The sequence below is a fragment of the Chiloscyllium punctatum genome, chromosome 49, assembly GCF_047496795.1.
Source record: "Chiloscyllium punctatum isolate Juve2018m chromosome 49, sChiPun1.3, whole genome shotgun sequence".
In the NCBI taxonomy this organism is placed as follows: domain Eukaryota; kingdom Metazoa; phylum Chordata; class Chondrichthyes; order Orectolobiformes; family Hemiscylliidae; genus Chiloscyllium; species Chiloscyllium punctatum.
The window spans coordinates 15,977,280-16,002,569 of NC_092787.1; the positions used below are offsets into that span (position 1 = coordinate 15,977,280).

The 25,290-nt window shown below is 40.4% G+C and overlaps 1 protein-coding gene across 3 annotated transcripts in view; it reads right to left on the minus strand.

The window, feature by feature from the left end:
• The window catches only part of LOC140469567 (tetratricopeptide repeat protein 16-like), a 37,316-nt gene extending 12,342 nt beyond the window's left edge, over positions 1 to 24,974 (minus strand). For 2 of the 3 annotated variants that reach the window (XM_072566215.1, XM_072566213.1), the window contains exons 1-10: positions 24,234 to 24,974; positions 20,380 to 20,520; positions 18,748 to 18,929; positions 18,381 to 18,471; positions 17,839 to 17,982; positions 12,882 to 12,982; positions 11,840 to 11,969; positions 9,179 to 9,393; positions 6,124 to 6,371; positions 2,860 to 3,001 (exon numbers count right to left, since the gene is read on the minus strand). In XM_072566215.1, coding sequence (XP_072422316.1) covers positions 2,860 to 3,001; positions 6,124 to 6,371; positions 9,179 to 9,393; positions 11,840 to 11,969; positions 12,882 to 12,982; positions 17,839 to 17,982; positions 18,381 to 18,471; positions 18,748 to 18,929; positions 20,380 to 20,457 — 1,331 coding nt within the window. In that variant the 5' untranslated portion in view covers positions 20,458 to 20,520; positions 24,234 to 24,974. Of the gene's footprint in view, positions 1 to 2,859; positions 3,002 to 6,123; positions 6,372 to 9,178; positions 9,394 to 11,839; positions 11,970 to 12,881; positions 12,983 to 17,838; positions 17,983 to 18,380; positions 18,472 to 18,747; positions 18,930 to 20,379; positions 20,521 to 24,103; positions 24,190 to 24,233 lie in introns of those variants that run through there. The other variant, XM_072566214.1, reaches the window with a different exon arrangement.
• Between the last annotated feature and the right edge of the window lie 316 nt (positions 24,975 to 25,290).

Consider the following 25,290-nt stretch of genomic DNA (forward strand, 5'->3'; position numbering starts at 1 on the left):
TCACACCGAGATCTGGTCAGGGACAGCAAGTCCAAGTTGCTGCTGCTGAAAACCTGAGTAGAGGCAGGCAAGAACTGCAACCGGTCACCATAAGACGCCTGGAGGAATGGGCCCAGGCTCTGGCAATGCAGGCAAAGTGCCCATGTGCCTACGTCCAGGACTGTTGAGCCACTGTCAGGTTTGGCTGCTTATGGGTACACCCTCCACCGTGGGTAGCTGGCTTAGTGGTACATTTTGAAGCTCTTATAATAGACAGTGACAGCATTGCTCTTGGCACAGAGCTGCAGCTGCAGTGTATTTTCAACAGATTTCTGAAGCGGATCTCCTGCTCAGCATCATTCACTTCCTGAGCAAGATTTGTTTCTTTTTAAAAAAAATGGTTCTCTTTAAGATCGGAGAACTTTTGGAGTAAAAAGGCACAGTTTTTTTTTCTTGAAGTTAACAGAGAGGTGTAAGTGAGAGGGGGTAAGAGAGAGAGAGAGAGAAGGGAGGTGTATAGTGATGGAGGAAGTAGTGAGAAAGGGGTGAGGGAAAGAGAGAAAAGGAAAGGTGTGGGAGTGGGAATGGTGAGAGGCATGGGGGGAAGCAGGCTGTGAGAGGAGGAAACTCCAGGCTGAAAGTTAACTCATTCCTAGCCTAGACTGTCTAGGAAGAATGTTGTGAAACTTGAAAGGGTTCAGAAAAGATTTACAAGGATGTTGCCAGGGTTGGAGGATTTGAGCTCTAGAGAGAAGCTGGAAGTGTTATACTTGGAGCATCGGAGGCTAAGGGGTGACCTCATAGAGGCTTATAAAATCATGAGGGTCATGGATAGGATAAATAAACAAGGTCTTTTCCCCGGGATGGGGGAGTCCAGAACATAGGTTTAGAGTGAGAGGGGAAAGATTTAAAAGGGACCTAAGGGGCAACTTTTTCATGCAGAGGGTGGTACGTGTATGGAATGAATTGCCAGAGGAAGTGGTGGAGGCTGGTACAATTACAACATTTAAAATGCATTTGGATGGGTATATGAATAGGAAGGGATATGGGCCAAGTGCTGGCAAATGGGTCTAGATAAATTAAGGATAGCTGGTCTCATGAACGAGTTGGACCAAATCGTCTGATTCCACACTATACACCTCTATGGCTATCACTCTGTGTGGAGACTGCCCCTTTGGAGGTGTGCAAGATCAGAATAAGATAAACCTCGCTCTTTAGCTTGGTCTTTATCATCACCCCCATCCCTGGTGATCATGAATCAGGGCTGATTCTATTTCTCTCACTAGGTCTATGTCTTAACCAAAAGACAAAAACTGGCTTTATAATTAAGCATTGCTGCTTGGCACTTTTTAATAGTAATCTTTATAGTTGCTCATTTAAATTTATCACTTTATTGCTTATTGATTTATTTAATGATGTTCATGTTTATTGTTGTTACTTGTCTATGCCACAAGGCTTATCTGCACTGGTGTGACAGGAAGCACAAAGTAGGTATAAATGGTTTTATTTTTCAGATTGGCAAGATGTGGTGTGGCACAGAGATGGGTGCAGAGATGGAGGGATGTAAGGTATGGTTGCCAAATTTGCTGTCAACACAAGGATATTTTGTAAAGTAAGTTTGGAAACAATACAAAGAGGTTGCAAAAAGATGGCTACGTTGAGTGAGTGAGCAATGATGTGGCAAATGGAGTACAATGTGGGAAAATTTGAAGGTGTCCATTTTGGAAGGAAGGATTAAAGAAAAACTATCCTATTATCAAAATAGTGAGAGATTCTGAGGTGTAGACAGATCTGAGTGTCCTCATGCATGAATCACAAAAGCAGATATAGGAAGTAATTAGGAAAGCTAACAGAATTTATCATTTATCATGAGGGGTATTAAGTACAAAATTAGGAGGTTATGCTTAAGTTATACTAGTGAGACTGTTTCTGGAGTACTATGTACAGTATAAGTCACCTTATTTAAGGAAGGATATAAATGGGTTGATAGCAGTTGAGAGAAGTTTTATTGGACTAATAGCTGGAATGAGCAGGAATAGCTGGAATTGTTTTATGAGGAAAGGTTGGACAGGCTGGGCTTATATCTGCTCGAGTTTAGAAAAGTAAGAGGCAACTTGATAGAAACATGCAAATATCTGAGTAAGGCAGGGCAGATGTGGAGAACACATTTCTTCTTCTAGAAGAATTTAGAACTAAGGATCATTATTTAAAAATCGGGAACTGCCCATTTAAAACAAAGATTAGACAGATGTTTTTTTTCTCTGAAGGATGTAAGTCTTTGCAACTCTCTTAAAAAGATGTGGACACAGAGGATTTGAATATTTTTAAGGCAGAGGGAGGCAGATTTTGTTAAACAAGGGTTGAAACATTATCGAAGGAAGGTGGATTTGAGGTTATAATCAGATCGATCATGATGTTATTGAATAGGGGAGCAGGCTCAAAAGCTACTTGGCCTCCTCCTGCTCCTGATGTTCCTATTGAGATGGGACTGTGGGACTGCAGCTTCTGAGAGGCCAGGTTACTGTCACTCCCCATGCTCAAAAAAAGAAAAGTTTTGAATGGCTCCTGAAACCCATTTCCTTTCCTGCTGCTACTAGATGTGATTACTACTGCTGAAATGTGGTTTGTAATATAGCACTGTTTTCCACTCCAGATCCCTGCACTTTACCTTGGAATTTGAATTTGGTAAATTCAGAGAAAGGCAAAACACAAAGAAAAAAGATTATAATAGAGAAAAAGGTGTATTCCTGAGGTAACTTCCAACACAGAAGTAGATACACACAGCGTGTAGATTGAGATTGTGCCTTGTGGTGACTACAATCTAATCACTATATGCACAGAAGGGAGATTCATCATTCGTTGAAGGGAAAAAGGAAATACCCATTCTGGTGTTCCATAAGGCCTTTCTCGTTGTTTATTGCAGCAATACGGATTTGAACACGCCAGTCCTCAGGGTCCAGCTCATGAGCTTGCTCATAGTCTAACAGTGCAAAGTCCAGATTACACTGCTTGAGGAAACAATCTGAATGAACAGCAAACCAGGCATTTAATTAAGAAAAATCACACAACATCATTAAATAACATTCACACTGATATCACTATGTTTATAAAGACAGTGAGAGTCTTTTTCCTAGCATGATGACATCTGCTTGTACGAGGGGGCATAGCTGCAAATTGAGGGATGATAGATTTAAGATAGATGTCAGAGGCAGGTTCTTTACTCAGAGAGTGGTAAGGGTGTGGAATGCCCTGCCTGCCAATTTAGTTAACTCAGCCACATTAGGGGCATTTAAACAGTCCTTGTATAAGCACATGGATGACAATGCGATAGTGTAGGGTGATAGGCTTAGATTAGTTCACAGGTCATCGCAACATCTAGGGCTGAAGGACCTGTTCTGCGCTGTATTGTTCTATGTTCTATTCTGTTCAAGGCCATTACAACAACAAATTTATGGAGCTGATAATTTAACCTAATGATATTTCCCAAGGCACTTCTGAGGAGAATTGTGTAAAACCAAGAAAGACAACAAGCCACATATAGGAGATATCAAGGTCAGAAGACTTTGGCCAACAATATGGGGGTCTAGGAAGAGCCTTAAAGGAGGAGAGCCAGGTGGAAAGGCAGAGAGGTGTAAGGAGAGAATCTCAGATCTTGGGACCAAAGCAAATGGGGGTGCAGTCACTAACAATGGGGCAATTATGATTGCACGAGAGGACAGAATTAGAGATTTGCAGAAATCTCAGATGGTTGTCAGGCTGGAGGAGTTAACAAAAATATGGAAGCTGGGGTTTGCTTAGAGAAAGGCATTATAGCCAATAATTTGTTTAGAATTATTACCGTTCTGCATTTGTCCTCTACACACTTTTTTAAACGCAGGATATCATAACATATTCAACTTCCAGAAAACTGTATTTGAAACTTTATGTCAACTCTTGCCATTTTATAACTTTTACCATTTAGTCTACATTTATTTTCTGTTCTTCTTCCTTCTCCCAAAATGTAATGTCTCACTTTTGTCAACATTATATTTAATCTGACCTTGTCACCTTCCTCCTGAAGCTGCTTTTAGTCCATCTCAGAAGGAAGGTAAAGAGACAAGTAAGATTGGTAAGAGGATTTAAAGGTGATCTCGGAGGGGAAGGGAGTTGGTGGGAGGCATACGGAAAATGTTTTGAAACTACCTCAGACGACTTCTCTTTCTAATTGTCATGCCTCTGATACCTTCCTTGCTAAGGAACATTCTATGGTTAGTATCGTGGGGAATTGGGATCACTGCAAATTTCATCCAGTGTGGGACAGTATTCGAACCTAGAGTGTGGGTGGGTGAGGTGGGATTAAGGGGCTTGGCACACAATTGCAGCAACAGGCACAAACCAGGACCCAATGCTATACCAAGATGGTTAATGGTAACATGAACTGATGGGGCAAGAATAAAGCCACACCTTTATGGAAAAGACTGCCTTCAAGTTTTATTTGCAGATAGCAAGTTAATAAACTTCTTTACTGTGCGAAAGAATGCACTCTGTAAATAAAACAAATCTGACACACCCATTCTTATGGAAAACTGATAAAAGTACATCTGTGGGACCAATTTAAATCCATAGTCTAATCTTGAGATTTAGATGATTAGAGTTTATTGGTAGTTCATATTAGCATTTGTGTCTCTTTATTGAATTTGCTGTTATCATCAAATTTCAATTATTTAATGTTTAATTATTACCTTCATAGAAAGGCGACTTTATAGAAGTTTATAACATAATGAAGGGTATGGATAGTTAATGGTAGTTGGCTTTTCGCTAGGATGGGGGATTTCAAGACCAGGGGGACACATATTTAATGTGAGAGGAGAGAGAATTAAAAAAAAACGTGAGGGGCAAACTTTTTACACAAGAGGGTGGTTCATGTGTGGAATTAACTTTCTGAAAACAGGGTGGATGTGGGTACAATTACAACTTTTTAAAGACATTTGGATAAGTACATGACTAGGAAAGGTTTAGAGAAATACGGGCCAGGAGCAGACAGGTGGGATTAGTTTAAATTGGGATTATGATTGGACCAAAGGGTCTATTTTTGTGCTGTATGACTCAATGACACTATGTACAAATACTCACAGAACACTTTGAAATTAAGTATAGAACACATTCTAAATATTGCAATGCTACAAAAATTCAATATACTATTATCTATATGAGCCAAATGCAAAAGACTGTTAGGAGTAACAGGAACATGTTTGGGTGGATTTTTAATTGCTTAAATGAGGTTCATTAAATGTTTTGCATTCCATTCATTTTATATCTCCTAATATTTAGTAACAATAGTAATTAGGTGATAGTGCAATATATTTCATTTTGATTTTTGTGTAAGGTAGTTATTGCTATTTTTTACAGCCTTACAACTAAATTAATTTCATCTGCGTAGAAACAGCCTTTGAGATAAACAAACTGGCATTGTCTTCAGAAAACATTAAAATGATTGAAAGTAACAAACTAACATTTTGACAAAATGGAATTTGGTCACTGCTATTTGTGAGACTCACCAGTGGAAACAGCACTCTCCTTACAATAGGCTGACAAATTAAGACAATAGACAATAGACAATAGACAATAGATGCAGGAGTAGGCCATTCTGCCCTTCGAGCCTGCACCGCCATTCAATATAATCATGGCTGATCATTCCTAATTAGTATCCTGTTCCAGCCTTATCTCCATACCCCTTGACTCCACTATCTTTAAGAGCTCTATCCAATTCTTTCTTAAAAGAATCCAGAGACTGGGCCTCCACTGCCCTCTGGGGCAGAGCATTCCACACAGCCACCACTCTCTGTGTGAAGTAGTTTCTCCTCATCTCTGTCCTAAATGGTCTACCCCGTATTTTTAAGTTGTGTCCTCTGGTTCGGCACTCCCCCATCAACGGAAATATGTTCCCTCCTGCCAGAGTGTCCAGTCCTTTCATAAGCCTATACGTTTCAATCAGATCCCCTCTCAGTCTTCTAAACTCAAGGGTATACAAGGGTATACAAGAGTTTGATCTTTAACGTAACTCTGCTTCTTATTTAGTGTATGCTGAAACAGTTAATGAAATCTGTGCAGTTGCAGATCCCTGCAAACAATACTCTTCCTTAGAGCAGGTGTCATCATCCTTACCCCCTCGGTTGATGTACAGCCCCTTTTGCTGCTTTTCTCCCCGAATACACAGGTTTAAGAGAGTAATCGCCTCTTCAAAAAACCCTTTGTGGTAGCAGTGCACTGCAAAGTCATTGTATGTTAGAAGGAGTTGTTTCTGAGTCTCCAGGTAGATATCACTCTCCTTTGTCTTACTTAATTTGTCCAAGATGAAGAGGTAGTCATCAATAGCAGCATTAAAATTCTTGAATTTCCTATACAGGGTTCCCCTGAGGATTGAAAGCAGAATAGAATTAAGAATGATAAAATGCAAAGGACAGATTTTAAGAAAAGTAACAATATGGAACGAGACTGTTGATTATAACATACAAAGTGTAAAAAGCTTTGAATTAGATTGCAGATCACAACCAACATTAGTGTAATGTTTCCTGAAAATGGAAAGGTGAGAGAAATTCAAGAAAATTACAATCATTGCAGAAGTGGTACTGAGCAAATTGTTGGAGCTGCAAACCAAAGGTTCTCACTCTTGATGGACTTCAGCCTAGGGCCTTAAAAGACGTGGCTAGTGAAACATTGATGCATTCGTTTTAATTCTCCAATATTCTTTAGAATTTGTGAATGTTGCATTCAACTGGAAAATAATGAAAGCAACTTCTTTAGCTCAAAGGAAAAAATAAAAATTAAGATTGTTAGCATTATGCCTGTCTTAGATAAGATTTTAGGAACTGTTACTAAAGACTTTATAGTCTGGCATTTCGAAAAGTTCAAGGTGATCAGGCAGAGCCAACGTGATTCTGTGAAAGAGAAACCATGTTTGGCCAATTTATTGGTGGTTCTTGAATATGTACCGTGTGCTGGTGATAAAGGGAAGCAACAAATGTACTGTGCTTAGTTTTCCAGAAGGGATTTAATAAGGTACCATGTCAAAGATTAGCAAGAAAAGCTCATTGTGTATGGGGTAGCATATTGGTTTGGATAGAAAATTGGCTAGCTAAAGGTAGAGCAGTGGTCATGTCTCTAGCTTAGTAATCCAGGGTCCCAGCTTAATGTTCTGGATAATATGGGTTTGAGCAATTCTCACTGGTGAGGCAGGTTCAAGGGGCTGAGTGGCCTGCTTCTTCTTGTAATTTGTGTGTTCATGTAAATTTATACATTGATAATTTCCAGTAATTAAGAGACATCCCAAGTTAAAACACTGTTGGATCCAAAATTCAGAGCTAAGGATATTAATTTTCTAACATTGAATTTGATGTTCAATTCTTGAAATAAATGTAGTATTGGAACAATTTTGATGGCCCAGGAGAATTTCCTAGGAGTAATTTTCACCAACAATCTGTCTTAGTCTATCCACGTTGATGTTATCGTCGAGAAAATACACCAACACCTCTACTTCCTCCGAAGGCAAAGGAAATTTGGCATGTCCACAATGACTCTTATCAATTTCTACAGATGCACATAGAAAACATCCTATCTGGATGCTTCACAGCTCGGTATTGCAACTGCTCTTCGCAAGACCATGAGAAATTACAGAGAGCTGTGAAAGCAGCCCAGTCCATCACAGAAACTAGCCTTCCTACACTGTCTACATTTCCTGCTGCATCAGGAAAGCAACTCCTCCCACCCCAGTTATACTCTCTTCCAACCTTTTCCATTGAGCAGAAGATATAAAGGTTTGAGAAGTATCAACAGATTCAAGAATGGCTTCTTCCCCACTGTTACTAGTCTTATGAACAGACCTCTTTTATATTAGAGTTGATCTTTCTCTACAGCTGTAATGCAACATTTTATTCTATTACCCCAATATGAATTGGCTCTGCAGCACACAAATCAATATTGTTCAATGTACATGTGTCAATAATAAATCAAATCAAAAATCAAAATATATACTGATCAATGATTAACTGTGTCAGTTAGGTTAGCTGGTTCAATTCCTGATGTGTGTTGAGAGCTGGGCTGTGTATGGGTGCTACAGGGAGCACTTACCATTTACTTCAAATTCCCTCTGAACTAGGAATGGTTCTCATTCTTGGTCACTATTCCCTGACACAATTTGAAACTATCTTTGTCAAAGTTTGGGAAGGACTGAATAGTCATTGTTAGCAATCCTCTCAGTGTCAAGTAGACTGCTCACGTAGACAGAGACTGGTCCCACAGTGACTTCGCTAAGGATTGTAGACATATTCCTAAGTGAGAGAAACTAGAAACTATGGGGGAACAAAGATAGTTGACAGTCCAATTATGCAGACCCTTCAGCACTAGGAGATGGGTACAAGGAGTTCATCTCCTGATTCTCCAAATTCTGTTCATTATTTTGGACCATCTGAAGTGTGATTTAATGCTTGCCATTTGCCTGGATAAGTACAGCTTCACAAAACTTAAGAAGTGTGCTTGGTCAAATCCACCTACGACCTTTAACAGTCACTCCCTCACCACAGACACTCAATGGTAATGATGTGACCACCTACAAGGTCACATGCAGCAACTCAATTTGGCTCCCTTGATAGCAGCTTTCAGACTCATGACTGTTACTATCTGAACAGAAAAAGGGCAGCAGGGTGGTGAGAAAACACACACCTGCAAGATTCCCTCCAAGCCATGCACCATTCTGATTAGGAACTATGTGCCCATTCTATTATAGTTATTACATCAAAATCCTCAAACTCCCTTTTTAACAGTTCTGAGGCTGTACTGGCATTGCAGCAGTTCAGGAAGGCAGTTCATCACTACCTTCTCCAGAGCATATCCGTAGGGATTGACAATCAGAGGGCTAGCCAGGGATACCCACATCCCATGAATGAATAAGGAAAGATAAAATGTAAATGTAGAAGAGGAAATATGATTTACTGGTCTGAATAGGAATATTTAATATCTATGTTGTTTATTTTCCCATGACAAGTATAAAGTATAATCTGATGTATTTCTTCCTAATTTCATTGATCAATGGTCTGGGTTATATACATTTTTAGTGTTAAAACATAAAACCTCATTAACCTTTTATGACACATTTATGAATTTATAGTCTGAACACATGATTGAATAAACAAACTTATTGCTTTAACTGACTCCTTGGTTGTACCTGAAGACAAAATAGTCTGCTTTATTGGGGTTATTGTCGATAGCTTCATTGATGTTGTCCAGTGCACTCTTTAAGTTGCCAATCAGGGATTTGTTAATCGCTCGCATCTTTGCTTCTTCAGCTCTACTCACCAGAGTAGCCATTAGTGATAACGCCTCCTGATGGGTCGGATCCAAATCCAGGGCACTACTAACATCTTGATAACAATTAGCTATCTGTTGTCAGGGAGATTAGGGAAAAAAAAAATCACATTTTATATGAATGAAACAATAAACGTAATCCAGAGGTAACAAGTGTAAAAAAAAACTCCGGCCATGATGAACACATGGAGTTTCAGAAAAACAGGGGTAGGCTATTCAGCCCATCGAGCCTGTTCTGCTTTTCAATGTGATCATGGCTGAACAGCATCTTAACTCTTTCTACCTGCCTTGGCTCCATATTCCTTAATAGAATTTAAATTCCGTCAATTAAAGCGAAATAAAATATTAGCTTCTTTAACAATGATCATGAAATTTCTGGATTGTTGTAAAAAAAATTCTTGGAGAGCAGAGAAACACTGTTCTCCTTACCCAGTCTGGCCAACACATGACATGAGTCCAGACCCACAGTAAGTGATTGGCTCCTCACTGCCCTCTGAAATGGTCCAGCCAAGCCACCTAGTCATAGCAAGCTAGCATAGAAAAATCATCCACTGTTGGTGTACCAATGAAGTATATGGACTGTGGTTGCTGAGAATTAGCTCATGGTTATATTCTCACGGGCAATCAGGAGCAGGCGATAAATGCTGCTGTCACCGGTGATGGCTGTGCCCCAAAACAAATATATAAAAAATAGCTTTGGTTAGCAAGTTTTTATCAATCTCAGATTTGAAGTGATTAGTCAAACTAGCATCTACCTTTTTTCTCTCCAGAGATGCGTTGTGTGAAGAAATAGTTTCTAACTCATGGGAAGCAGATGAAAATGATAGGAAACATGAATATATTGAGGAGTAGCAAAAATTATACACTCTACATAATATGACACCATAATACAATGAATTCCATATTTGCACCTGCTCATCAATTTGCTAAAGCTACAGAATTTTGAAAAATCAGAAAAAAAAATCATTCCAAAATCAAATAAGAAGTGCGATTCAAGGAGTTTACTCGTGTCACATTTATGATATATCACTTTTCCTACTTGATTTTCCATATGTATAAAGTTCAAAATAATTTTATCCCTTTATTGTTAATGTGAAGTTGTTGCATTTTAAATATTAAAAAGGAAGCAATCCAATAATTCATTGCTCTCTTTCCTCATTTATGGCAACATTAAAGAGGATCTTTTACTTTCTCAACTGTGATTTGTCTCCGCCTGTTTGTATTGGTAACTGAGAAGCTAAGTAAGTGACCTACTTGCAGGTTACCAACCCTGCCAAGGAACTGCACAACACTGACAAGACACAATATTTCTCTGATTACCTCCACTTTAACTTGAAGGAACGGTGAGGCCTTTGTTAGCTCTATCACCTCAGGATTGCAGCTGTGACTAATTTAAGAGTGTGGTAGTGGACATTCCCCTCTCCTCCCGATGATTAATGTCAGATTAAAGCAACATCTGACACCATTTATGTCATGATTAAGGACATCTGGTCAGAGACCTCCAGGTGCCCCTTCTTGCATAACAACACTTTCCTCTTAGAAAAACCACCACAGTCTGTCCAATCTCTCTTCATAACTGAAACTCTGCAGCCCAGGCAACATCCTGGTAAATTTCCTCTGCACCCTCTCCAGTGCAATTACATCCCTCACATCCCTCCTATAATGTGGATTCCATGGGGCGGGGTGGGGTTGCAGTGTTGCTGAGGGCATTCGTTCCCACTGTTGTATCGCTCGCTTGACCACAGAGTGCCTCATAGGATGGGGGAGTCCACTGGGAGGATGCTAGGGTTGATCTGCTTCACTGTCCATGCAGCAGCATGGGAAATGACCCCTTCCCTCTCCCCATGAATATGCTGATGGGGCGGGAAGGGGTCCTTAATTGGCCAATTGAAATTCTGGCCCCCATTTTGAAATCATCTCAAATCATGACTAAAACAATGACCAGACTGCAGAGACTATAGGCAATTGACAAAAGGACCAGAAGCAACATAAGGACAGAGTGTAACGAGTGAGTAGGATTCGGAATGCATCGTCTGATTCAGTGGTGGTTACAGAGTCAATACTGGCCTTCAAAATGAAATTGGATAAATAATTAAAGGGGAAAACATTGCAGAGCTATAAAGAAGAGTGGGGAATAGAACTAACTGAACTCTTTGAAAGAGCCAGAAAGAGCCAGAAGGGGGGTCCTTCTGTCCTGTAGCATTTTATGATTCTGTATGATTTGATTTTAACTCTTTTTTTTCTAAAACCTACAGTCATTTTTTGCTTTCCTCCTGTTTAATGTGTTCATTATGCACTGGGCTTGTTCGAAGGAACAAAATAGATCACACAAAACCTAAAAACAGTTTGTCTACACAAATGATTGTTTTGGTTGTAATTTTTAATGCAAAGCTGCATTAAAATGTAACAAACCCTAAAACAACCTCTGTAACTACTTTTTGCAGGGAGGTGAAGGTAAGAAACATAAAAGGACACCAAGACTAACAACATTAAACATTAAGATGTAGCGCACTATATTTACTTGGTTAAAATGGTCGTGCAGTCTGGCACGAAGAATATAGAGCTCAGGATTGGTCTTTACATTCTCAAGTTGTTCGTTGACCAGTTGAAGAGAATCTTCAAGTCTTCCCAATGCAATCAAGGCCTCAACACTGGGAAACAAAGGATATAATGTTTTACTCTGTTCATTGACATTATACATGTTTGTATTTCCAATGGATGAGCACACAAACCCTATGTGTGATAGCCCCACAAATAAACAGCTTGCCACTATGGTTCAGGCCTACCTTCAAGCAGCAGTCACTTCAACGAGATATTGAAACTGTATCTCAGCATGATCTGAAAGTCTGCACCTGGAAATCGAGGAGCAGCCCTGCCCCAAATGGAAAACTTCTGCCTTTGCACTTGAATTCCTGGTGCATCTTTCCTTTATGTTAATTGGGTAGTCACACACACACACACACCCTAATATCCTGGCCCTGCTTTATGAATTATAGACTAAACTGCTTGGTCTCACACAGTCATTATTCATTTTTCTGAAGCGATTGGGAGCAAGTCTTTGAAAGATGGATCATGTGTCCTGAATTTAAGGTTAGGCATTGATTTGAAGCTCTCTTCCTTGGTGGCAAGCATAGGAGAAATCAGGTGATGAGTTCTGAAAATTGTTTACTGCGAAAGCCCAGTATTGTATTTCTAAAGCTCAGTGTCAAGTCACATGCCAAGTCTATGGTCTCTGCTTTCAAGGTAGTTATGCTGGAACACATATTTGGCTACAACGTTTCTTTAAAGTACCTTATTACTATTATCCTCATCTGAACAGAAGGTAAAATGTTATCCATTCATTTACAGAACCCCAACTAACATCACACTTCTCTACATGATTAACTATTCTTACTGAAACGTGAAACAATAGATTTCTTGATATGACAAAAGGTCATGACATGCTTCATACTGAATAACATAGTAGTATCTAAACCTGGGACACATAAAACAATTCATTGCACGAGCTTTATGCTGGTTGAAGGCATTATGATTTCTGGAGGAAAATACATATGATGAATCACCTTCGCATGTGGTAATGATGATTTTCAAGTTGCATCTCTGAAGCTTGCACAAAAACCTCTAAGGCATTCATATATAATTTCATTTCAAAAAGACTTTGACCCTGCAGTAAAAAAGACAATCAGAACTGGCAATATTATTACAACAAATTTCCAATGGTGAACCTCATACAGTAACATGGAAAGAAAGTCCTAAATCTCGTTTTATAATTTACATCTTTATTCTTTCATTTATTGCCCATCCTGAATTACCCTTGACCTGAGAGGCTTGCATGTCCAGCTAAGAGTCAACCATTTCCGTCACATGTAGGTCAGATGGAGTAAAGATGGTAGGTTTTACCTTTAAAGGACAATACTGAACCGGATGGATTTTTACCAGTGCTCGCTGTCATGGTCACCATCAGTGATACAAGCTTAACATTGTAGATTTTATTAACTGAATTCAAATTTCACCAGCTGCCATGATGGAATTTGAAACCATGTCCCCAAGGCAAGACACCTGGCTCATTGGGTTACTAGCCCAGCATCATTACCATTCCACCATCATATCCCATGTCCTAGTAGGTGCCACAGCCCCAGAGGGCAAATGTGCTGCTCTCTGATTAGACAAGGACAGCTAGTGGTAAGGGATGAGGTCAAGATGGCAGGTCTTCGTGGTGACCATAAGACATAGGAGTGGAAGTAAGGCCATTCGGCCCATCGGGTCCACTCCGCCATTCAATCATGGCTGATGGGCATTTCAACTCCACTTACCCGCATTCTCCCCGAAGCCCTTAATTCCTTGTGACATCAAGAATTTATCAATCTCTGCCTTGAAGACATTCAGCGTCCCGGCCTCCACTGCACTCAGCGGCAATGAATTCCACAGGCCCACCACTCTCTGGCTGAAGAAATGTCTCCGCATTTCTGTTCTGAACTTAGGCTGTGTCCAAGGGTCTTAGTCTCGGAAACAATTTCCAAGCAAAAACCTTTCCAAGCCATGTATTATCTTGTAAGTTTCTATTAGCTCTCCCCTTAATCTTCTAAACTCCAATGAATACAATCCCAGGATCCTCAGCCGTTCCTCGTATGTTAGACCTACCATTCCAGGGATCATCTGTGTGAATCTCCGCTGGACACGCTCCAGTGCCAGTATGTCTTTCCTGAGGTGTGGGGACCAAAACTGGACACAGTACTCCAAATGGGTCCTAACCAGAACTTGATAAAGTCTCACTAGCACAATGGTGCTTTTATATTCCAACCCTCTTGAGGTAAATGACAACATTGCATTCGCTTTCTTAATCACGGACTCAACCTGCATGTTTACCTTTACAGAATCCTCGACTAGCATTCCCAGATCCCTTTGTACTTTGGCTTTATGAATTTTCTCACCGTTTAGAAAGTAGTCCATGCTTGTATTCTTTTTTCCAAAGCGCAAGACCTCACATTTGCTCACATTGAATTCCATCAGCCATTTCCTGGACCACTCTCCCAAACTGTCTAGATCCTTCTGCAGCCTCCCAATTTCCTCAGTACTACCTGCCTGTCCACCTAACTTCATATCATTGGCAAACTTCACTAGAATGCCCCCAGTCCCTTCATCCAGAATAATAAGATATAACGTTAACAGCTGCGGCCCCAATACTGAACCCTGCGGGACACCGTTTGTCACCGGCTGCCATTCCAAAAAAGAACCTTTTATCCCAACTCTCTGTCTTCTGTCAGACAGCCAATCCTCAATCCATACCAGTTGCTCACCTCAAACACCATGGGCCCTCACCTTACTCAGCAGCCTCCCGTGTGGCACCTTATCAAATGCCTTTTGGAAGTCCACGTAGACCACATCCACTGGGTTTCCCTGGTCTAACCTACTTGTCGCCTCTTCAAAGAATTCCAACAGGTTTGTCAGGCACGACCTCCCTTACTAAATCTATGTTGACTTGTTCTAATCCGACCCTGCTCTTCCAAGAATTTAGAAACCTCATTCTTAATGATGGATTCTAGAACTTTACCAACAACTGAGGTTAGGCTAATTGGCTTATAATTTTCCATCTTTTGTCTTGATCCTTTCTTGAACAAGGGGGTTACAACAGCGATCTTCCAATCATCCGGGACTTGCCCTGACTCCAGTGACTTTTGAAAGATCTCAACTAACGCCTCCGCTATTTCCTCAACCACCTCCCTCAGAACTCTAGGATGTAGCCCAACGGGGCCAGGAGATTTATCAATTTTAAGACCTTTTAGCTTTTCTAGCACTTTCTCTTTTATAATGGCAACCATACTCAACTCAGCCCCCTGACTCCCTTTAATTGTTGGGATATTACTCATGTCTTTCACTGTGAAGACTGACGCAAAGTACTTATTAAGTTCTCCAACTATTTCCTTATCTCCCATCACTAGGCTTTCAGCATCAGTTTGAAGTGGCCCAATGTCTATTTTTGCCTGTCATTTGTTTCTTATGTATTGAAAGAAACTTTTACTATCATTTCTAATATTACCAGCTAGCCTACTTTCATATTTGCTCCTCTGCTCCCTTATTTCTCTCTTTGTTATCCTCTGTTTGTTTTTTGTAACCTTCCCAATCTTCTGATTTCCAATTACTCTTGGCCACTTTATAGGATCTCTCTTTTTCTTTAATACATTTCCTGACTTCCTTTGTCAGCCATGGCTATCTAATCTCTCCCTGGATAATCTTTCTTTTCTTGGGGATGAACCTCTGTACAGTGTCCTCAATTTTACCCACAAACTCCTGCCATTTTTGTTCTACTGTCTTCCCTGCTGGGCTCTGCTTCCAGTCTATTTTCGTCAGTTCCTCTCTCATGCCCTCATAATTACCTTTATTTAACTGTAACACCATTACATCCTATTTTGCCTTCTCTCTTTCAAACTGCAGACTGAACTCTACCATATTATGATCGCTGCTTCCTAAGTGTTCCCTTACTTTAACATTTGTTATAAAGTCTGGTTCATTACATAGCACTAGGTCCAGAATAGCCTGCTCCCTTGTGGGCTCCATGACAAGCTGTTCCAAAAAGCCATCCTGTAAGCATTCCATGAACTCCCTTTCTTTGGATCCACTGGCAACATTATTTACCCAGTCCACCTGCATATTGAAGTCTCCCATGATCACCGTGACCTTGCCTTTCTGACATGCCTTCTCTATTTCCCGGTACATGTTGCGCCCCTGGTCCTGACCACTGTTAGGAGGTCTGTACATAACTCCCACTATGGTTTTTTTGCCTTTGTGGTTCCTCAATTCCACTCACACAGACTCCACATCATCCGACGCTATGTCATTCAGTGCCATAGATTTAATTTTGTTCTTAACTAACAAGGCAACCCCGCCCCCTCTGCCCGCCTCCCTGTCTTTTCGATAAGTTGAAAATGTTTGGATGTTTAACTGGCAGTCCTGACCCCCCTGCAACCACGTTTCTGTGATGCCTACCACATCATAATCATTCACGATGATCTGTGCCATTAGTTCATCTGCTTTGTTACGAATGCTACGAGCATTCAGGTATAAAGTGCCTTAATGCTAACTTTCTTATCATTAGAGATATAGGAAGTCGTAAGATGTCCTAAGTTATCCTTCCTTTTTGCTGCATTCCCAGTCTGCCTCAAGTTTCAATCCACCTGCATACATGCTAACCTCCTGCTTATCTTTCCATTTAACTCCATACTCCCTTCACTTTCACTTTCCCTTCCCCCCCAACTCAGAAGGTTAAAGTCCTACTGACCACCCTATTTATCCTCTTTGCTAGAACATTGGTACCTGATCGGTTCAGGTGGAGACCATCCCAACGGTACAGATGCCCCCGGTTCCAAAACTGATGCCAATGCCCCATAAAGTGGAATCCCTCTTACCCACACCAATCCCTTAGCCATGTGTTTACTTCCCTAATTTCCTTATCCCCATGCCAATTGGCACGTGGCTCGGGTAGTAATCCGGAGATTATGACCCTTGAGGACCTGTACTTCAATTTCCTTCCTAGAGCTTGATAATCCCCAAACAGGTCCTCTACCCTAGCTTTGCCTATGATGTTAGTCCCAACATGGACCACAACAACTGGATCCTCCCCCTCCTGCTCCAATATCCTTTCAAGCTGGTTGGAGATGTCCCGCACCCTGGCACCGGGCAGGTAACACACCATGCGAGACTCCCGATCTGGCTTGCAAAGGATACTATCTGTCCCCCTAATTATAGAATCCCCTATAACAACTACTTGTCTTTTTGCTCCCCCCTCTTGAATGGCCTTCTGCACCATGGTGCCGTGGTCAGCTGGCTTATCCTGTCCAGTGTGGGAATCGCTGAAGAAGAAAATTGCTGAAGAAACTCAGCAGGTCTGGCAGGATCTTTGGAGAGATAGAGAGAGAGAGAGAGAGAGAGAGAGCAGAATTAACGTTGTGAATCCAGTGGCACTTCTTCAGAATTTGAAACTGTGCTGTCGGCGTTATTCTGCATAGCAAACCAGCCATCCAGCTAACTGAGCTAACCAACTCACCGACTGCACTGTAACCCCATCCACTAAAGAAATGTTCATTTTATTTTGTCTTAAAGACGAGGATTTTCATTTCAATACACAATCTGCAGCTTGAATAGAGACATTTGACACATCTTCTAAGAATAAACTAATTTGAAAGCTGAAAAAAAAGTAAAAATTGGTTTTCAATATATTAACAATACAGAAACAGGACAGCCTGAATATGTGGCCTGTGCTTCATATGTGTAGCCTCCTAACTGATTTCATTTAATCCCATCATTTTATCTTTCTAGTTATTTCTCATTTATGTACTGTATTCTCATGTATTTGCCTCAAGTATTCTATGTTGTAGTGAGTTCCACGGTCTAAGTAAAGATGAGTAATCTCTGAGTAAAGATGTTTCTACTGAGTGGTTTATTGAAGTTGGATGGATAGGATTAAATAAAACCTGAATGAGAACACTAAGTGAAACAAACTAAAATAAGGATGGATGGTCATACCTGGATGTACAGGGTGAGTGCTATCTGTGATCGCAGGTCTTCATCTGAGGGATCCAAAGAACTGGCCATTCTGTAGTTGACAATAGAAGACTGGAAATCACCAATTTTGAGATATGCCTCAGCCCTTCTCAAATAAAACTCTTTCTGCATTGAGCAAGACATTTCAAAAATCAGATTCCAAGATACAAATAATAAGTAGTATTTCATACAGCTCATGACAGATGTTTTTCAATTAAGCTTTTAAGTAATCATTATTTTTAATCGTACTAACATGTGCTGTTAAATCTAACTGAATTGGGAAAAGGAAAAGCAGTCAAATTCTGGTACTCTCCAAGGAACCACGTTATCCAGTTTCAACTGCTTTCTTTCCAGGAGTTTGTTACTCTATGGCAAATGAAAAGGTTTCTTCTCATCATTGAACTGCATCATCTGTCATTGTCTTCATAAACTGGATCAAACAGCCACTTAGATCAACATCCTCATTGCCTCAGGCAGGATTCATACTCTCACCACTCCCTCCCCCACCCCTGAAATATTCTTACCATCTGAGGGTTTAGTGCAATCGCTTTACTAAACGAAAACACAGCTTCCTCCAGATCCCCAAAGTGAAGAAAATGGTTTCCTTGTAGAAAACTGTAAATACAAAATATATTCATTACATGGATATCCAATCTATAGGATCTTATATATTCAGCTCAACTGTCCACCGTTCGCCATTTAGCAAAAAAAAACCCCACTTTTTATTCATCTAGTGTCTTTCAGGTGTCAAAATAGAGAATGTTTGACAAACTCATGAGATCTGCCAGCATTTCTAGTCCATTACATCTGTTTTTCAGAAATGGAAAAATATTCCTTACAGACCTCATTAAAGCTTTTATTAGAGATAGCCACAGCTATTATGGTACTCACTGTTCTTTAGCCCGATCATTTATTATGATTGAAACTGTATCATTTTTCTCAACAATATCATCCAGGTGAAAAATCCCACTGGATCCAAAGAAATTTTGTCGGGCTTTCTCTGTAGCTGCTTCCAGTTGTTCCTCAGATAAAGCTGTGGGAAACACATCAATTTCTGGCATTAAATCATCAACCTGTGGAACAAAAACATTTTACTGTCAAGAGAGAGGGGCAAGTCCAGTTGGTAGAATGTTGACCGGGTATGATTGTACCAATCTTTGGAAATTGAAACAATTGATGAATTTAAAGACTGCATTATTTATTTTTATTTTGAATTTGTGATTGTGGACTGAAACGTGAAATGGATTGTTTAAAAAAAAACACGGAATGTGAACAGGATTGTAGCACATTTTAGAAGGAAGTTACCTGAAGTTTACTTTAAGTGCTGTGGGGAAGTTTAGTTGCAGATGAACTGAAGCCAACTCATATACAGAGGGAGAGATCTGGTTGGCAACAAGTAGCTTTTTGGCCTGGGGAATGCCGATGGTTCCTAGGTATCAGAACAGCTTGTCAGTATGAATGTTAGGGTTAGATGCCATCAGACCTTTGGAAAGGAAGGAGCTGTCCTTCTCTTTGCTGTAAACACACCTAAAGCCTGAAGAAAGACAGCTTATTTCCCTTCATCAATTGCTGTAAGCTGTAGCCCTTAAATAATAAGTCAAAGACTTCAAGTGTGAACCAGTTACTCTGTGTCTCCTGAAGGCAATTCAATCACTGGAGAAGGAAGATCGAGGTCCTATGAAAGGTAAATGTAGCATCTCAGTATTCATGGTGGACAGGGAAAACTGAACAGCCTTCCCAGTTTTTTTTTCCACACCATGGCACATATGCTTTTCTTTTAACCTCTCCCTCTATATGTCTATAAATATATGTACGTAGAGAAAGTTTTATAAGGAGTTCAGAATTTATAAACTGGTTGAGAAATCTGTTGATATCATTGTTGATTGTGTCTAGAATCTATAGATTTGTAATAAATAGTAATCATTGTTAACTACAGGAGTCCCTTCTCTGCATTTTGTAAACCATGGTCCAAAAGACAGGTAATTTGGGGAGTTTCACGTACTGTTATAAAATATTTACTTTTTGTGATGACTTGGAGAATAATGGGGCTTGATTTCCAGTCTCTACCCAGTGAGGTGTGTTGTGGGTGCACTCGCTCAAAAACAAGTCAAGGGCTTAGCAGTAACTACTCATTGTGTTGAATACTGTTAAAACATACAAGCTCAGAGAAATCTCAGCAACGGAACAGAAAGCTGTTGGCACATACAGAACATTACCTTGTTGCTAGTTATGATGTTGTTTGCTTCATTCGAGAAGAAAAAAAATGGAAGTGACTGCTCTCCTGAAGTTCCTCTTCAGGTTTCCTTGCAGTTAGTTCTGAAGGCATTGGTGAAAGCAAGTTATACACTGCCTCAGAACAACAGGTGATGCGTAACAAAGTTACAGAATATTTTCAGCAATTCAAACTTTGAGGTGACCATCTTGTGGAGCTAAGCATGATTGTATAAATTGACGTATGCCCGATTGCATAGATTGTTGAGTGCAATGTAATTTGTAAACATTTAAAAGCTTTATTTTTCTTACCTTAATCAAACTCTGGGAGTGATGTTCTTCCCTTTGCTTTGGCTCCTCAGATTCTTCCATGATTACATTATTCTCCATTAGGTATTCTGTGACTTGTCCTTTGTTGGACAGGAGATTTATGAAAATCAGCTACTATCTAACCTATAGCAATAAAAAAAAGTCTGTTATTTGAAAAAAATCCAAAAGTTCCTGATTTCATTTCTCAGTGGCCTAGGTTTGTTGTTATGATTGTACTTTCTTGTTCTGGATTTCTTCACCAGAAGAAATACCTCAGTAATTTCGCTGTTAAGACTTGTGTTCAAGTCCACTTAAAGGGTGCAGTGAGCTTTGACCAGATTTCTAATTTTGCAAGACGCTGTAGTTGGTACAAGATTTGATTCATTTGTCTGTGCAAATCACCTATTAGAATGCAGCACTAATGGAAATTTCTAAATTCTATCAGTATAATTTAGTTTTCCACATTAAAGCTTCTCTATTTCTATTCTATAAGTAGTAAGAAAGTTAGTGCAAATATAAAAGGTTGAAGATGTTTGAAAGGTTGTTATGCAAATATCTTTTAAATGAAATGTGTTTAATCATAACACATAAACTCACAGTCCTAATATATGTCACAGGAATTAAACAAAATGCCTTTCTGTTTCTGGTTCTGCTTCTATCTATTGAATTTTGCCATAGTAGTTGGAATTTGGGTCAGCTTGGAGCTGGAATTCACAGCTAGTGAAATGGGCCAGTCGTCCTGGGTGGTTTTAAGAAGGATATTGTTCGTGGTCCCCAAGTCAACTTTGTGGTAAGTTTTTGCAGAAGTTTGAAAGCTGAGAAAAATCTAACTTGTCTTTAAGGTGCATTAAAAATCTTATCTACTTACATAAAACACGTTTGTGGATCATGCTGGCATACTTTAATCAATATGTTCTTAATTTAGGAAAAAAACTTTTTTTTATTCATGCCTAGATTTGGACTTTGCAACATAAGCATTTATTGCCAATCCTAAATGTTCTGTGGAAATCTGTGATTGGGGTAGCTTCTTGAGTTCAGTTCTGAAGAAGAGTTATTGGATTCGAAATGTTGACACTTTTTCTCTTCACAAATGCTGTAAAACCTGCTGAGTTTCTCAAGCAATTTCTGTTTTTATTTTAAATCACCAGCCTCTGCAGATTCTTGCTTTTATTTAAGTACTTTTGAAGTGTAGTCACTGTTGTAATTTAAGAAATGCACACCCAGAAACCTTGTAACTTTGTGTCTTAAGAACTACTAGCTAAGCTAAGAATGCTTGATGGAGAGTGGGGTTTCTCTTGTCGAGATCCTGGCTGATAGTCATGCCATAATCTATCATCACTGAAACAAGTTACCTGTTTAGTATAATATTGCTACTTGCACAATTTTGGTTTGCATAAGTTAGTTGCTGCAGTTCCAAAATTTATAAAACCATCACTGGCTCCAAGGTACTCTTGGACATTCTGAGGCTGTGGGTTGCCGTAACATTGTGGTTATTTTACACGACTAACTTGTCAGAGGCCTGAACTGATATTACGTGAGTGTAATTTTAAGACTCCAGCATTGTAACTGAAGAATCTAAATTCGCTTTAATTACATGAAGCTAGTGTAGGTAATGGTGAACATGAAACTACCAAACTTGTTACATTTGTTATTTGCTCATGTTCTTTAGGGAAGTAAATCATCATCTTTACCAATCTGGTCTATACATGAATCCAGATCAATAACAATATGGTTGACTCTTAACTGCCTGAGCAAGCACTTCAGTCTTTTCAAGAAAATAAAACAAACAACAGTGGATGCTGAAATAAAAAACAGAAAATACTGGAGAAACTCAGCTGGTCTGGCAGCATCTTTGGAGAGAGAATCGGAGTTTATGTTAAGTTCAGTGTGACTTTTCTGTGGAACAAAACAGAAAATAGAATCATACTGGATTGGACCTGAAACATTAACTGCATTTCTCTCTTTACAGATGCTGCCAGACCTATAGAATTTCTCCAGCACTTTCTTTTTACTTCATTGGCTATGAAGCAATTTAAAACATCTAGTGATTTTGAAAAATGCACCAAATAAGTATTTTTACTTTCTGAGAGGACAAACAGTCCTTACTTTCAAGTCTCATCTGAAAGATTGTAGCACAGTCAGCAACTCAGATCAGAATTGTATGGAAATGTCAGCATACAGGTAATGGAGAGAGAGAATTAAATTGTAGGACAGATGAACTCAATGCTGAATTGTGAAGACTGTAGAAAGTACAGGGAATGAGGTGCAGTTCTGTCTGCAGCTTGCATCCAGCTTGGTACATTGCAGCAGGACTAGGTCAGAAAAGCTGTCCCACGCACTCCACCCTCCCACTTTTTAACAGCATAAAACCCAACACCTTTATATTCCAGACCCCTTCAGCTCCAGAAAAAAATCATGGATGGAGTCATTAGCAGTGCAACCAAAACCTGCACGGACCAATTGGTGGGAGGATTCATTGACACAGAGTCATAGAGATGTACAGCATGGAAACAGACCCTTTGGTCCAACCCGTCCGTGCCGACCAGATATCCCAACTCAATCTAGTTCCACCTGCCGGCACCCGGCCTATATCCCTCCAAACCCTTCCTATTCATATACCCATCCAAATGCCTTTTAAATGTTGCAATTGTACCAGCCTCCACCACTTCCTCTGGCAGCTCATTCCATACCCGTACCACTCTCTGCGTGAAAAAGTTGCCCCTTACATCTTGAAACTCTCCTCACTGTGATCTGAAGTCCCCACTTGCTTCACAAAGACCACTATCATTCCGGTGCCAAAGAAAAATGATGCAGCATGCCTCAATGACTACCACCTGGTGGCTGTGACCTCTACAATTATGAAATGCTTTGGGACATTAGTCATGGCTCACATCAGATCCAGCCTACCAGATGGTCTTGATCCTTTGCAATTCACTTACTGCTGTCACAAGTCCATCCATGACCCTGGCCCTGCACTTATCCCTGGACATCTGGATAACCAAGGTATCTACATCAGGCTCCTACTTCTTGACTACGGCTCTGCCTTCAACACCATAATCCCAAAGAAACTCATCTCCAAACTCTGAGATATAGGTTTCAGCTGCCCCGCCTCACCCTGGAACTGGATCCTTAACTTCCTGGCTCTTGGACTGCAATCAGTAAGGAAGGTGACAACACCTCCTCCATGATAATCCTCAACACCACTGTGTACTCACCCCCTCACTATACTCCTTATACACTTACAACTGTGTTGCCAAACTCTGCCATACCTCCATTTACAAGTTTGTTCACGACACCACTGTCGTAGACCAGATCTCAAACAACAACGAGGTAGAGTACAGGAAAGAGATAACAGTCCTTAGCAGCATAGTGTAAAAACAACAAATGAAGGAGCTGGTCATTGACTTCAGGAAGTGGAGTAGAGGGCACACCTCTGTCTGCATCAATGGTACTGAGGTGGAGATGGTCGAGGGAATGATGATCACCAACAATCTGTCCTGGTCTACTCGAAGCTACGCTCAAGAAAGCACAATGCCCCGGCAGTCTAAGGAAATTCAGCATGTCCATAACGACTCTTACCAATTTTTATAGATAGACCATAGAAAGCATCTGTCTGGAGTTATGCACCCAGTCCATCATGCAAACCAGTTTTCCATCCATTGACTCCATTTATACTTCCTGTTGCCTTGGGAAAAAAGCAACCAACATAATCAAAGACCCCACCTACCCCACTGTACCGTCTTGCGTTGGGCAGAAGATATAAAAATCTGTATAGATTCAAGAGCAACTTCTTCCGCGCTATTATCAGACTTCTGAATAGACCTCCCAGATGTTAATGTTGATCTCTCTCTCTGTACCTTCTCTGCGGCTGTAATACTGTACTCTGTCTTCCGCTACTGATGCACTTTGTCTGGTACCATCTGTTTATATTGCACGCAAAGCAGCACTTTCCACCGTCGCTCGTTAACGTGGTAATAATCAATCAAGTCAAATGTCAGGCTGGAAGCGTTAACTCTGGATTCTCTTTTCGCGGGGTGATACCAGGCGGGGATAAGCCAAGGTTACAGTGTATCAGCCACTTCCCCTCCCGGGCTCCTGAAGTTGCGACTTTTGCAGTTCAATCGTTGCTATGGTTACTTTGTGTCGATTCGCTCGGCGTCCCGTTGCTATAGGTAACCAAGTCGAGGAGGCCTCTAATAGAAATGCTGTGCGGGAGGCGAAAAGTTAATCCATTTTAAGACATGACAACGCTGCAAACTCAAAGCAGAGTCAAGCCCTGAGGTTCTCTCCACACATTCTGCCTTCATCTCCCAGCGCTTTTTGTGTTTTTGTTTCAAATGTGGAAATTTAAATGTTTCACAGCGCTATCGTGGTTTGAGGAATTTTAAATATATTGCAAATATATCCGTAGCAAATTAAATCGTAGAACAGTAAAATCAATATATTTTTTCTTGTTATTTTGGATGATGGTGAGTGTTAAAACTAAGAAATATCGGCCTGTTTAAAGGGGCCACTGGGTCTACTTTTTTTTACCCAGATTCTGGATTAGTGGTGCTGGAAGAGCACAGCAGTTCAGGCAGCATCCATGGAGCAGCGAAATCGACGTTTCGGGCAAAAGCCCTTCATGCTTTTCCAGCACCACTAAACCAGAATCTGGTTTCCAGCATCTGCAGTCATTGTTTTTAACCTCTTTTTTTTACCCAGAGACGAACGTCCCTCTGCCATTTATTGCCGTCTCCGATTGGTTTGTCGGTACACGATTCTACCCTCTGAATGGTCAGAACTGCCATCGATCACAAACAGAACCCCCCCCCTCCAACCAATGGAACTGTGATTGGTTACTGTGACCACGCAATTGACCAATCTTTGTGCAGGGCTGCCTATCACGACGCCCTTCTCTGGACAAAGTTAAAA